This window comes from Rhea pennata, chromosome 3, assembly GCF_028389875.1.
Source record: "Rhea pennata isolate bPtePen1 chromosome 3, bPtePen1.pri, whole genome shotgun sequence".
Taxonomy (NCBI): domain Eukaryota; kingdom Metazoa; phylum Chordata; class Aves; order Rheiformes; family Rheidae; genus Rhea; species Rhea pennata.
The window spans coordinates 40228675-40243347 of record NC_084665.1 but is presented as its reverse complement, the minus strand read 5'-3'; the positions used below and the strand labels follow the sequence as shown (position 1 = coordinate 40243347).

The 14673-nt window shown below is 37.4% G+C and overlaps 1 protein-coding gene across 2 annotated transcripts in view; it reads right to left on the bottom strand.

Annotated features, from left to right (window-relative positions):
* AHCTF1 (AT-hook containing transcription factor 1) overlaps positions 1-14673 on the bottom strand; it is a 55655-nt gene that overhangs the window by 3059 nt on the left and 37923 nt on the right. For both annotated transcript variants that reach the window (XM_062572107.1, XM_062572106.1), the window contains exons 25-35: positions 14522-14672; positions 13864-13974; positions 13020-13209; positions 11538-11741; positions 9861-10290; positions 8187-8289; positions 7165-7271; positions 6078-6256; positions 2836-4693; positions 1917-2050; positions 1371-1477 (exon numbers count right to left, since the gene is read on the bottom strand). In XM_062572107.1, the coding sequence (XP_062428091.1) occupies positions 1371-1477; positions 1917-2050; positions 2836-4693; positions 6078-6256; positions 7165-7271; positions 8187-8289; positions 9861-10290; positions 11538-11741; positions 13020-13209; positions 13864-13974; positions 14522-14672 (3574 nt within the window). The remainder of the gene's footprint in view (positions 1-1370; positions 1478-1916; positions 2051-2835; positions 4694-6077; positions 6257-7164; positions 7272-8186; positions 8290-9860; positions 10291-11537; positions 11742-13019; positions 13210-13863; positions 13975-14521; position 14673) is intronic.

The window sequence follows — 14673 nt, the reverse complement described above, 5'->3', positions numbered from 1 at the left end:
TTTGCCCCTTTCCCCTTGACACCCTCCCTTCAGGTACTTATAGACATTGATGAGATCCCCCCTCAGTCTTCTCTTCCCCAGGCTGAAGAGGCCCAGCTCTTGCAGCCATTCCTCATAGGGCAGATGCTCCAGCCCTCTGATCATCCTCCTAGCCCTACGCTGGACTCTCTCCAGTAGCTCATCTCTCTCTTGTACTGGGAAGCCCAGAACTGGACACAGGACTCCAGATGAGGCCTCACCAGGGCTGAGTAGAGGGGCAGGATCACCTCCCTCCACCTGCTGGCAACACTCTGCCTAATGCACCCCAGGAGACCATTGGCCTTCCTGGCCACAAGGGCACATTGCTGGCTCATAGTCAACCTGTCATCCACCAGCACTCCCAGGTCCTTCTCTACAGAGCTGCTCTCCAGCCGGTCAGCCCCCAGCTTGTCCTGGTGCCTAGGGTTATTTTTCCCTAGGTGCAGGACTCTACACTTGCCCTTGTTGAACCTCAGGAGGTTCCTCTCTGCCCAACTCTCCAGCCTGTCCAGGTCTCTCTGAATGGCAGCCTCAGGTGTGTCAGCCACTCATCCCAGCTTGGTATCATCAGCAAACTTGCTGAGGAGGCACTCCGTCCCCTCATCCAGGTCATTGATGAATAAGTTGAACAGGATGGGACCCAGTACTGAGCCCTGGGGGACACCACTAGCCACAGGCCTCCCAACTAGACTCCACGCCACTGATGACGACCCTCTGAGCTCTGCCTTTCAGCCAGTTCTCAATCCACCTCAGTCATCTAACCCACACTTCTAGAGCTTCTCTAGGAGGATGTTATGGGAGATGGTGTCAAAAGCCATGCTGAAATCAAGGTAGACAGCGTCCGCTGCTCTGCCCTCATCTACCCAGCCAGTCATGCCATCATAGAAGGCTATCAGGTTGGTTAGGCAGGATTTCCCCTTGGGGAATCCATGCTGGACACTCCTGATCACCTTCTTTTCCTCCATATGCCTGGAGATGACATCCAGAATGAGCTCTTCCACCACCTTTCCAGGGATGGAGGCTGACTGGCCTATAATTGCCTGGGTCCTCCTTCTTGCCCTTCTTGAAGACTGGAGTGACAGTGGCTTTCTTCCAGTCCTCAGGCACCTCTCCACTTCTCCAGGACCTTTCAAAGGTGATGGAGAGCGGCCTGGCAACAACATCCGCCAGCTCCCTCAGTACCCGTGGGTGCATCCCATCAGGGCCCATGGATTTGTGGATGTCTAGCCTGCCCAGAAGGTCTCTAATCCTATCCTCTTCAACTTCATGGCCAGAGGAGGAAGTTAGGCTGCTACCAGCTGAATCATTATCACAAGAAAAGATGCAAATAAGTGTTCCAGAGAATTTCATACTTGCTTGCTTTCTTCAGTTTCGCTTTTGCAGTTCTACCTCTCTTCAACTTTTGCTTTCCGACAGACTCTATCAATTTGGTATCCTCTTCATCTTTAGTTGGAAGCTCCTAAATTAAGGCCAAAAAAAAGTCTCACATCCATAAATTCTCACACTTCCACAGAATACAAATAAGTATTTCTTTTGTGCAGAAAAATAAAGTTCTTATTTGCAAAAGCACAACTCCCCTCTGCAAAAACAAACCTTCCATCTTAAATTATAACATCATCCCCAAAAGTTCAAATTCTGAAATCAACAAATCACGTAAGTTTAAAGAAAGCCACTATGCCCTTTGCTAAAGGCAAGGCAACATTTATTCATTCTTAACTTAAATATATAATTGATTTTTGTAGCTGGTTTTCAAGAATGAACATGCTTATTTAACTGACTAATTTAAAAGCTTTCTTTCTAGACATACTTTCAAGAAGAAAGGCAAGATATTACAAAGTATGATTTGAAAAAGAGGTACAAAGCAAAAGTCAGGAGTTTGAGGAAACTGCAGAACTTACCAGTCCTTCCACAATTTGTGAAATACTAGATACATGTTTCTTCCTTGACCTCAAAAGAGGGGGTGAAAAGACAAATTGAGATGACAAGTCTGGGTCTAAATCCTTAAGTTGCACGGGATGGTCTGCTTTTTCAGCTAAAAATGACAACAACATGTAGTTAATGTGCATGCATGTTACATGTACAGGACAATGAAGTTAAATTCCAGCTAATAATTAATTTCTTAAACTTCCTAAAATAAAGGGTCAGTCAGATCAGGTTCCTAAGCACTCAGCGTGGAGATACTTTTCCCTAGGAGCTGCCTCTTGAAATCCATCATTTTATAGTAAGTTGTAAAATAAGGATAAAGGAGTGCAGTGATCCTACCTGTACCTACATAATCAGAAATGCTTTTATGGTCAAGAGATGTCAACTGCCTTTACGTGTTTCGAAATTTTAAAATCTAACATAAAAAAATCCTATCTGTAATAACTTCACCAGAAAAGCATAAGTCAATGAAAGACAATCACATAATTAAGAGCTGTATAGTTTGCTGCAAGCAGCAGCTCATTTTAGGTTAAAAATCTGAACAAAATCACGAAGCATGCATCCTTTATTTCTCTGTCAAGCGAAAGAGAGGGCAATCACATATTAAGCAATCTCTCTCTAATGTTTTGAAATTTGATGAAAATAATGTCATGACAATTCAGATTACATTTCACTTCATTCAGAACATTTCATCTTCCTCATTTGCTTCTACTGTAAGGGGCCAGTCGAACAGTCTTTAGACAAAAAAGGAATTCTCTCTTTCATTACACATTTTCACTTTTGCACAGTTACATTCTTTAGGGGTACATACATCCATATTAATGGATTTTTTTCATGCTGTAATTGACAAGATTATAATATCCCCTTTTTTGTGTAAGAAAATATCACACCTACCTTTTAATTTCTTTGTCAGCTTTGTAAGAGGAGGAGAGAAAAAGAAGGACTCATTTTCCTCTACAGATATTTTCTGATGCATGCCAGGTTTGCGGGATCTGGTTCTTGTAATACGAGTGCTATGATCTGTTAAAATTCTTGATGTTTCATCATGTCCTGATTTACTTATATCTGCAAGCAGCAAAGGACTGCCATCAGGTCCTTGGGAAAAGGTTTCTTCCACTGTGCTCTCCTCCACTACTGAAGGGAGTCTGCTCTTTCTGCCTCGACGCCCTGTCCTTACTGTAGTCTTGGGTGTAGTTGGGTCCTCATTTGGCTGCACAGGTGTTCTCTCAAAAGTATCTGTTTTTTCTGGTTTAGCAAGCATAACTCTTGTTGATCTTCTAGGAGTATGAAGGATTTGTACTTTGTCACCTGAATGTATGTCTTCCTGAGTAGACAGAGACTCTGTATCTGACAAGAGATTCTGAGCCCCCTTCCTAACACTTCTTCTAGGAGTGACAGGAAGTTTAAACTCTGTTTGAGGAAGTGATGATCTAGACAGATCAAGCTCAGAATTTTCTGAGACTTCTGATGAACTCACCTTTCTTCTTCTGCCTCTTTTAGTTGGCACAGGTAAGAGGACTTGGTCACTAGGCTGCACCTCTTGACTTGTGACAATATTTTCAGTAAGCTGTAAATTAATGTTTTTTAATTTTCTTCCACTTCTACTAGGACTGACTGCCATTTTTGCCTTATGATCAGTGCCAATCTGGCCAGTTTCTTGATCTCCTACTGAACTTTTTCCTCCTCTAGTCCTTTTGGAAGTAGTAGTAGCAAGAAAGCTACTTTCAGCAAGAGAAGTTTCCTCATTAGTCTCTTCCAAAAGTTCAGATACAGGTTCCTTTACTCTCCTTAATCCTCTTCTTGGAGTAACAGCGATGGACTGTGTACTGATGGACAATGCTTGTCCCTCAGAATGGCTGCTTTCTACTTTTTCTGAATTACTCTGTTTAGGCTTCCTACCTCTTCTAGGAGTAACAGGGATCACAGGTGTTTGCTCATCTTGAGCCTTATCTTCTATTTGAACATCAGAAGTCTCAGATGTTTCTTTTGTTCTCCTGGTACTTCTCCGAGTAGACAGTCCCAACAGAACCGGTTTGTCTGGTTTTAATAGTTGCTGATCCTCTGTTGATGGAATAATTAGACTTCTATTCAACTGTCTCCTTGCACGCGTTCTAGGGGTGACCACATACTCTACTTGATGCATGCTGGATTCATCTTCCATTCCTTCAGGCACAGCTGTTAAGACAGCTTTTGACTTCTGGAATCTGGTCATCTTTTTACCTATGCTTTCATGAATAGACTGCTCTACAACTTCAGATGTAAATTCTTTACTTCTTGTGTCTTTGATTGCATCCAATAAATTCTCAGCAATAGCTACTTTGATGGGTTCAGGCACATATGGGAGTGACTCTGCAATATTTTGAGATTCCTGATCACTAGTTACAGTTGATACTGAGTTTCTAACATGTTCTTGGTTTTCAGTATTCCCCAAACTGTTCATAGATTTTTCCTCTGCTGTTGTGCTAGCTGGTTTAGAAGCATCTACTAATGATGGGTCTCCCATCTCCACTTCACCTTCTTCTCCTTCCAACACTAGTGTAAAATTACTCTGAGATATAAAAAGTTCTCCATCTCCCTCAGCTGCATCACATTCACCATCATTATTATCAGGCAAATCACATGCAAACTGTTGTTCTATAGCAGCATAGCTATATTGAAGCTTAAGATTGCCTGATGAATGTAGTTCACTAGTGGGAGATGTTTCAGGTGCTTCTTCTGAGATCTGTGCCTTAACTTCACTGTTTTCAATTACCTGAAGTTTAAAAAAAAAAAAAAAAAAAAAAAATCTGTTAATGTATCATTAATTATCACACAGACAAATTTCAATCTGACACAGATGGAATTGAGGACAGCGAAACACTGCTTTTCCTTTTAGACCACCACTTAATGTAAAATTAGGAATATACAATGTAATCTATACTAGTATAGATAGAATTCTTGCATTTAAGGAACAGAAAAGAGAATATTCAGTGTATGCAATAACATACTGCATTTGTGATAATCCCTCCACCTCCTGTTTTTAAGTTTCTTGTACTGAATAATTATTCTTCCCTTCTTCTAAATCCACATGAGATTTTCAAAGTTTTATGTTGAACAAAAAAGTAATATTCTTTATTTATTTCAAGAGGAAGCTCTTATCTTGATTCAAATAGGTCAAGACAATTTAGTCAAGGTGTTAAGATCTTTGTTCAACCCTTTAAATTACAGTGCTAGCCAAATACAGGAGAAAAAAGGAGCCATTTAACAGTATTCTCCACAGAATCTGCTTAGTTTCTTGGCACCTATATCTTGTTAAAAGTTGCTAGAGCATCATATTGTAGAAACATGCCATACTTCAAGACTTAATTCAAGTACCACTCTGTCCAAACTCCCCTTTCACACTTACACACCCACAAACAAGAAAGTAGCTAGCTTAACCTGTACTGTAATGCCACATGAATGACTTCAGAAGATTTGAGGCTGTTTCATGCACCGCTCCCTTTTTAATCATTAAAAGTTTTCAATTTACTCCCGTAAGTGACTTGAATATTTCCAAGAATATAATGATTTCTACAGCATTCTCCCAAATCCCAAAGCTGAAAAGAGCCAAAAGAGTAACTGCCTGTTTAACTTGATTCAAATTAAAGGACAAAGGCTCATTACTGGAAATTCTGTTTGTGTTAATAAGGAATAAATAATAAAGAATAGAAGCACCTAATTCATTCTGAAAATGAGTTAGGTTCCCACATAATTAGCCATTTGGTAAGTGATATCCAGTATCCAAACACTGCACTCCTCAATCTTTCTTGATCTTTTATATATATATATATATATATATATATATATATATATATATATATATATAAAAATTAACCCAAATAAGAAATAAATGTTTAAGCTTTAGTAAACCAAATGAATACACAGTTATTTAAACCAAAAGGGTTTTTTTTGTACTACTTCAGCTCTCAAAGGTCCAAGTCTTAACAGATTCTCTTCTCTGTCGTACATACAGAAAACACACAGACAACAAAAGGCATCCGCCATTGCATAATTAAGTTAATGTATGTTAACTAGATACAGAAATTAAGGTGTTTTGGTGTAACTAACTTTTCTAAGTGCTTTCTATTCTGTAGAAATGGAAGAATAATCTTACTTACATTAATTTCCTCAGTTTTAGGAAGATTGTTAGAAGCTGGTGTTTCTTCTTGCAGGAAAGGAACGTTTTCTTCAGCTTCTTCTAGGTTACCTTCTTTAGGTAAATCCACACCCTTTCCTTCAAGGTGGTTTTCTGAATGAGTACTGATCACATCCTCACTATCAAGGATACTTATCACAGCTGAAAAAGATTTATGTCATTTTAACATAAACTTTGTCATTTATATAGCAATTAAGTAACAAATACTCTGTGGGTATGCTCCTTAAAAATACCTGAATGTGGCTATACTTGAGCATTGCTCAAGGTTGTCACAGCCTGAGCGCAGAACTTTTCCAGAAAGTTCTTCTAGTGCCAAATAAAGGCCAGAAATTATATTAAGAGAAAGAAGAAAACAAAGCTACCTAGACTATCCTAAAATATCAGATACAATAACTGAAGATCTATTTCTGTGGAATAGCGTTAAATATTTAAGAAAGTTTGCCTGCAAACAACTCATGCCTCCAAATATTGCTGAAATTACGAAACATGTTATGCACTGCCATTAACAGAGAGCGCTAGAGAAAGAATACTGTTTTTCCTCCTGACACGTGTATCAGGCTTTCTCCAAGAAGTAGAAGCCAAACATATCTCCTTGGTACACAGCTCACAACAAAAAAAGGAGGAAAGGGAAATCAGCTGTCAAGTTCAGAGACAAAAAGAACAACACAACAAGAAATGGCTGAAAAGGCACACTGATTGTTAGTTTTTCTTCAGACCCTAAATACTGAGGATGCCTCATCATTTAAAATAGCTCAAGCAGCAGATCCTGTAGCACACACATTAGGAGTGGTATACAACATTAAGAAAAATACTTTAAGTAACATTTTAGATTTTATCAGTTTTCTCAGTATCTTTATCAAAAACAGGAACATTCACTACGAGCACTTTCTTAAGGAACATATTCTCTCTACAACTTGATGAAAGTTAGCAGCAATATAGTAGCTCTATTCCATATGATACACTTGTTTAGTGATATGGCAAACTACGCATTTAATCTTATGAGTTCTGCTCCTTAAACTCAGATAACACCCTCAAAATATGGTACATACATTCATTGTCTGCCTCCAGGAATTCAGAGGCCTGTGGATTTGTTGCAATTGGTATGTCTTTTTCTTCCAAAGAGGAGGACATTTTGGACTCCTGGTGGTTCATTTCACTTCATAAACAGAAAAAGAAAAATTCAGCTTAAAGTATCATAACAAACCTAAATTAGGTTTACAAAATATTCTCTCACTATAGAATCTTATAGCGTGAATCTTAAGTCTCAAAATAGAACTAATTAAGAAAAATTGGAATTTCATTCCCCAACATAACTACACTCAATTTGGGGCTTGTTTTATTCAACGAATTAGATACTTCACATTCTCCCCAGCTATGTAACACTGGTTTCTTAATTACAGAGTTGTATTAAATAATAATATGTAATTTGTGTTCTGTAGAAAGACTGCAAATACCATAACGTAAATTTAGAACAAAAGTTCCTATCAGTACAAATTACCATACACAATTAAGAGTTATTTCATTTATCAGATTTTCTCTTTATCACTAAGCAGTTGCAGATCTTAAAGCATCTTGTAAGGAAACGTCTACCCTTTTCATAGATAAATGCTTAAATGAGCACACAAAAGAACATTAGTTAAATGTACAAAATACTGCCAGAAAGAATTCAAATACCAGAAAAAACCTTTTAAGTTGCAGGAATCTCAGTTATAACTTTTAGCTACATCATTTTCAGACAGAAGTGGGACTTAAATTCACAATATCTGCTTCATAAGACTTAATCTGTAACAAGATTTACACGGCCTAGTGAATGAAAGAAGTCTTCACCATTGTACTTTCAGGTCTGCAGCTATTTGAGAAACAAATGACAGATATGACAGCTAGTCAATTCAAACTAAACTTATGCCTAATGAATTATGCTTACAGACAGCAAGATACAAGAAAACCATTATATGTAAAAACAAAAGAAAGAACCAATATCAGGTCAAAAATCATACAGTTTTTAAACACAAGAAAGCCAGCAGTTACATAGTTCAGCAAAGTCAAAGATACATGTATTTTATAAACTTACCTTTCACTTGCTGTCCAACAAGTGGCAGCCTCAGCAGCTTTAAGCATTGATTTACCATCCTCCAGAAAAGCAGGACATTCAGTATCCAATTCTTCCAAAAATCCTAGAAAAATAAGACAAGCAGTTGATTTCCCTGTTGTACTTATTCTTTTAAAACACTCACATGAGTTTTAACAAGCCTCTTACACATTAAGAATACTGATGTAATGAAACTTCAACAGAAAGTTCGAATTGTTGTTTCCAGTAAAACAAGAAGGAGTTTGACACGTTCCCAGGTAAGAAAACAAGACCACTACTGGTATTTTGTTTACATTCTTACAAGAATGCATCTAACGTTCTTAACTCTAATAATTGACCGTTGTTCTTGAAAAGAATAGCACCCATATTTCTCCAAAGGCTGAGAAAATGATTTTATCCATCTGCAATGTTTTTCTTCTCCCAGAAGATGGAAAGAGAAAAACATACTCAGCAGCTGAGAGAGCACGCGCGAGTCAGAGAAAAAGCTGGTTTCTGAACTGCTTGCTAACCTGTTTTTATGTTTACAGGTTCAGTTTTAGACGTGTCCTCCTTATCCTTTTTGCTTCTACTGCCTGCCTCCTCTAAGTCCATCAATCACCTTTGCGGGCAGTACTCAGATGTGGATAACTTTGCTAGCTCAAGCCAAATGAGAACTACATAGACTACCTTGTAACGTTTTCAGAGTAATGGAATTGTACAGAACTGTTTCTACCATAGCCCAGAAATGACAAAGTTTCTTCACAAGATTATTCTTTAATCATTAGTACCTTATCATTATTACTTTTAGTGGAAAGCACCTTTGTTTTCTTGTCAAAATACAAGACACCTGAAACAAGACAGATACATGTTCTGAACTTATTACAAACACTCAGATCCTCTCTACTTGTGCAAGTCCATACCTGAAAATACCTGTTTTTCCACAAAGAAAAGGGGCTCAGAAACATCAATAGTGACAATCTCTCTCCAGGATCCTGAAGAATCATTTCAGCCATATGGTACACTGATATGTGACTACACAGTCACTGTTATGAACTGTTTTAACATCTCAGTGACAGTAGGCTGATACTTGCATACCATTCTCCAAAGTAGCAAACTTTATAGAGGTGGATGGACTAAACACTGTGAAACACTGACATCAGCCATATTGGCACATCGTCTTCCTGTTCTGCACTACCTGAAGAAACGATCATTCACAGCTCTACATCCCTGCACCCCTGACAAAGATTTACATCCCCTCTAATCCGCCAGCAGAGGTGCTAATATGAACATGGCCTAAGCAGCTGGGCTGCCTCAAATGGTAATCCAGCTCAAATATCAACTGAAATAGATTTGGGAAGAATCTGCATAAAATGTTAAGCCAGCAGAATGACGGAGCACAGCTGGAACCATACAAATTCATTTTCCAAAAGGAAATTATTTAACTGAGCAATAAGGAAGTGCAACTGCTCGCAAGAAACACCAGTCAAAAGCATCATGCACTCATAAAGACCAAGATACCTGAAAAATGATTCAAAATAAATGGCTTTTTCAATCAAAAGTGCCTAAAAAAAATTGTGAACACTTATCAGTATCAACTGTGGCACTCAAAGACATCTTTAGAAGACATTTGAAGAATTAATTAAAAAATTTAAGTTATCACATGATGAAACACACCACCTTGTTTCCCTAGCTCTGATGAATCCAATTGTTCCATCTGGAAAGGTTTGTCTTCAACCGTTTCATTGTCTTCTTCCTTCTCCGATTCCTGAAAATTGGCAACTTCTCCAGTGGAAGAATTAGCTGGTTTAGAGGCTATAAAGATGATATCATCTTCAAAATCGCCAGGTGATTTTGCATCATGATACTCCAAAGTAGTTTGGTCTGACCTGGCAGAGAAGCTACTATTTTCTTTGCTGACTTCCATCTTCTCCAAACCATCTCCAACTATGCTTTCTGAAGACTCTTCCACTTCAGCATGATCATCCTCAGGATTGCTCAGTGTAAACAGAGTTGTTTTGTCTCTGCTTTTAGACCAAGCATCATTGTCCACCACTACATGATGATGCTCAGATGAAGCTCCAGACTGCTTTTTATCATCTTCTACTACCTTTGTTTAAAAAAAAAAAAAAAAAGTAAACAATCAATAACATGCATGTGCTTTACTAAGGCAAGAAAAAAAGAAAGAAATGGAAACATGCTGATAATACTTATAAGTCTTAGAAGCTTTACCTTAAGCAACCTACTTAAAAATTACTTGTCATACTAGCACTTTTTTCAAAGCTGAGTGTAAAAGTTGATTACAGTTTTGACTGCCTAATGAGTTTCCACAGCCTTGGAAAATTAAATCAAACCAATTCTCATTAGTGATTATTTATAGTCTCACCTTCAAGCTATTGATCTGGTTCACTACTATGTTTTCAAAAAGATGGAACACTGCACACGTAACAGCACTTTCCAAATCTTTCTTTTTTGCTTGCTCTTTTAACCTGTATGCACAATTTAAATATTTCAACATACTCTATGCTGTAGCATGAAACAAGTAAATTAATCTGGCCACACCCTACGATTAGTAAGCAATTTATATAGGGGAAAGAACCTTCTGTTACAATTGAGTAGCCCTCAGTCTTGGTAGGTCTTTCAATAAAATACAGAAAATACATGCAGATACCAGCACGTGCTCTCGTTACTTCTGCAACTACACAATAAGGTGCATCAGTGAATCAAAGAAAACAAAAATGTGAGAGGAGTAGAAGGAGACAACTTTCAGGTAGATCACTCTCGTCTGACTTCGTTTTACAGTTATATGAATACTATCCCTACTGCAAGACAGGAATTAAAACTGGGAAGCTTAGGGTTGGGGAACAGACAACAGTACAACTCTTAACAGTAGGAGTTAAGTAACCACAGCCTCACAAGAAGAGATCGAAAATATATGCAGCTCATGACTTCTTTTGTTTTCAAATAAGTGTAATTCACAAGGCTTAAAAAAAGAAGCCATTTAAAAATAAGTGGCTCAATTTATAATTCCTAGCTTTCCTACCATCCTATCATTTGATGAGGTATGGCAGGAAACTGAATTAGCAGTTCTGAACAGTCACAGCTCCTAGCAACACTTAAGTAACAGAACTGTCAAGGTCGCTCATATTTATTACAGATAGGCTCCTGTAATATCACATGCTTGCAGGTCTATAACTATTTTTCACCAAATTCAAATTTGCTCTTTTTCTAATTTTCATTCCAATCCTCAATACAAGGAGTTACACAGATGTTTTTTCAACCTTTAATAACATCTAAACCAAATCACAGTTTAAAAAGCTTTGTGCTGTAAAAATCACTAGCTGCAACCCAGCTTACCCCAGCAGTCCATTTTGCCCTTGAGCTCTCTTCCCTGAAGGAAATTCTAGGTTCCTTGGCTCGTAAAGGAGGAGTAACTGATCGACCTGGAGATGCAGATGGAGTTGCTAGGGGTGTGGTGCGAAGGCTGGATCTGAGAATGGATTGAGGAGTAAACCCAGGAAAACCAGAAGCAGAAGCAGATGTGGCCAAAACTTTAGCTCTCTAAGGAAAAAAATAGAATTATCTGATTTAAAACCTGTTAAACCTTTAAAACTGAGGACTTCATTTGTCTAAAGTCTTAGTTTTAATTGCAAATTGGATTTGTACCAGCAAAGAGGAAAAGATTTAGCATCTGCATTGTTCTCTTTTTCAGAAGATATCACAACCTTAATGACATAACCTGCTAGCTGTCATTTTTTAATGCGAATACAAAAAGTTATTTTAAAAACTCATTTTCTGAAGAAACAAAGATACAGCATCATGCTGTCTGTTGTGTAATCTCCCATCCCATTAATCTCTGCACTGCACCTTCTTCTGAAAGGCATACGACTTAAAAGGTTATCTTGGACCCAAGAATTAAAAACACTGCTCCCTGAAAATGAAAGAACAGTCAAAAGAGCAACGGTGATTTTTCCATAAATCAAGTGATATGGTGCACTGGACTAAATTAAATGATACTGTGTGCTGTAGAAATACCAATACATCTTCATCTGGAAGTGTCAAGGTCTTCTTAATTCCAGCTCAAAAAATCATTTTGAAGGTATCAAAAGTATTAAAAGATGAATAATGAAGATGGCTTAATAACATGGGCAATATGTCATAAAAAGAAAGAGGCTGTAATTCAGAGACTACCGTTTTGTTATTCAGTTAGGTGAAGGCAAGAAGAACAGTCCCAGGGCAAGTGTTATTTGCTTACAGGATACAGTACAATGGCAGTGAACGGAAATATATTTTTAGCGCATAAACAATGATTAACTAAAGCTACTGCAACAAGCTATCACTGAATTTGACAAAAAGACTGACATCTGGCCTAACTAGAGCTGCTGTCATTCATCTAAATGGATTAAGAAACTGAAGCACATACATTCTTGAATCTAGGTATGTTAGTCGAACTGTACAGAGCTATTAAATACTTAAATAATGAAGATTACTTCACCAATTACATTTGTAAGTGTCTAAATATGCAGAAAAGCCCAGTTTTAACATGCTTTGTTCCATTTCTGTCCAGAAGCCAACATGAAGCTACTGGACAATATGCATATTGCAATTAAGTTCAAACTAAATGTTCAATTTAAATTGTCTTATCTTGTCCTCTTATCTGTTTTATCTTGTCCTCTTCAAGATCATTATCAACGTGTTGCTTCCAAAAGAATTATATGAAGAACCACCACATATATATTGAAAATGTATAACAAGTTGAATCCCATGTCATTATATACTAAGGTGATTTTGGTTTTATCAGAAATTTTATACTTTATTTACTTATTTATTAATACAAACCTTAACCACAAGAGGAGTCTCTAGTAAATTTAACTCTGATGTTCTTGAGATTTTCTTTTGCGAGATGGAACCATGTGATTGCAAAGGGCTGGATGTCATGTATGAAGCAGAAGCTCTGCATGGTGACTGCCAGTTATCATCCTGTGCTGGAGAACATGAAGGAACAGGACGAACCACCAAATCCAGCAACCTGTCAAGATACACAATTAAAATATGAAAAGGGGGGGGGGGGAAATAAGAATCAAGTTGGGTTCAAAAGAGTTGAGACAATACATAGCAAAAATATTCAATGAAGAAAAAATATGGGTGAAGACAGATTAATATGCTCTCACTGTGGGGGTGATGCATCAAGGCCATGAATAGGAGGCATTTTCTTCTGTTTTATTATTTCCTTACATTTCATATTTAATTTTCTAAATCAGGACCTATGAAGCAAGAGTAATCCAGTTTTAAGTTACGCAAGTTATGCTAATTTTGTGTCAGAAGAGAATTTCTCTTTTCTGTACATTTCAATGCTAGGACTGCTTCAAGTTCTCCCCTTAGGTGTACACCTAAGTTTTCTCCTTTAGGAAATACAACTAAATGAAAACAAAACACTTGGAACATGAAAAGCATAAGCATGAGAATCATATTATTTAGGAAGACACTTTATATGTAGTACTACTAAATTTAGTTCTAGTCGAATAGTACTTCAGTAGTACTAAAATTAGTGCTGCTAACTCACTACTGTGTTAAGACAGAACCTACATAAAACTGAAAATACTTTAAAATTTAGAATAAGGACTGCATAAAAAAACTTGTTTTCACATCTATTTGAAATACTCATTCTGTAAATCTACTATACCTGGAACATTTTTGTGAAAATTTTGTAACTGGTGTCCCAACAAATGCATCAGGCAACTCTGCATCAGGAAGAGGAAGTGCTATGACTGGTGGTGGTTCTGTAATTCTAGGGCTAGAATTAGAAGGAAAATGTGATTTGACTTTTATTCACCTACAGTCTGAAATTTAAGATTATTTCATGATACGATCTACAGAAAGTGGTCTGACAATTATTAACCTATTTTCTGCAGTTTACAATTCTGCTGTTTTAAAGTAAAAAGGCTAAAACAAGGCAGAAACTGGGCAGTAAGAGGTAGATTAATGTTTGATCACAAAATCAAGTTTATCAAAATCTGTACACCAACACACTGATGCAGTCATACTTTTAGTATTCCTGTATTTTCCTTCAACTTAAATTCTTTAAAGACATTTACCTTTATATTAAAATATTCTTATAATCAAGATTGTTTTAATGGAAACTCTCTCTCTCTGAAAATTATTACTACATTTTACACACAGACACACACACACACACATATATATAAAATGTGTGCAAAAAAGCCAAACCAAAAAAACTTTAAAGTCAACTTCACCTCCAAGTCACTAACACAACTCAAGTGTTTTTCAGCTCTGTCTCCAAACATGCAGCTAAAGACAAAACTTTGTGAAAGGCTTCTTACCTATCATATTGTGAGAAACTGCTTTTCTGCTCATTTCCTACCCATACTTCTCCTATTTTTGACAATACATTACTGATGAAAGTTGCCCTTGTATGTACATTTCCTGCATTAGCTTGTTTTGCCACTGTTGATAATGGCTTTGGTCGTGAAAC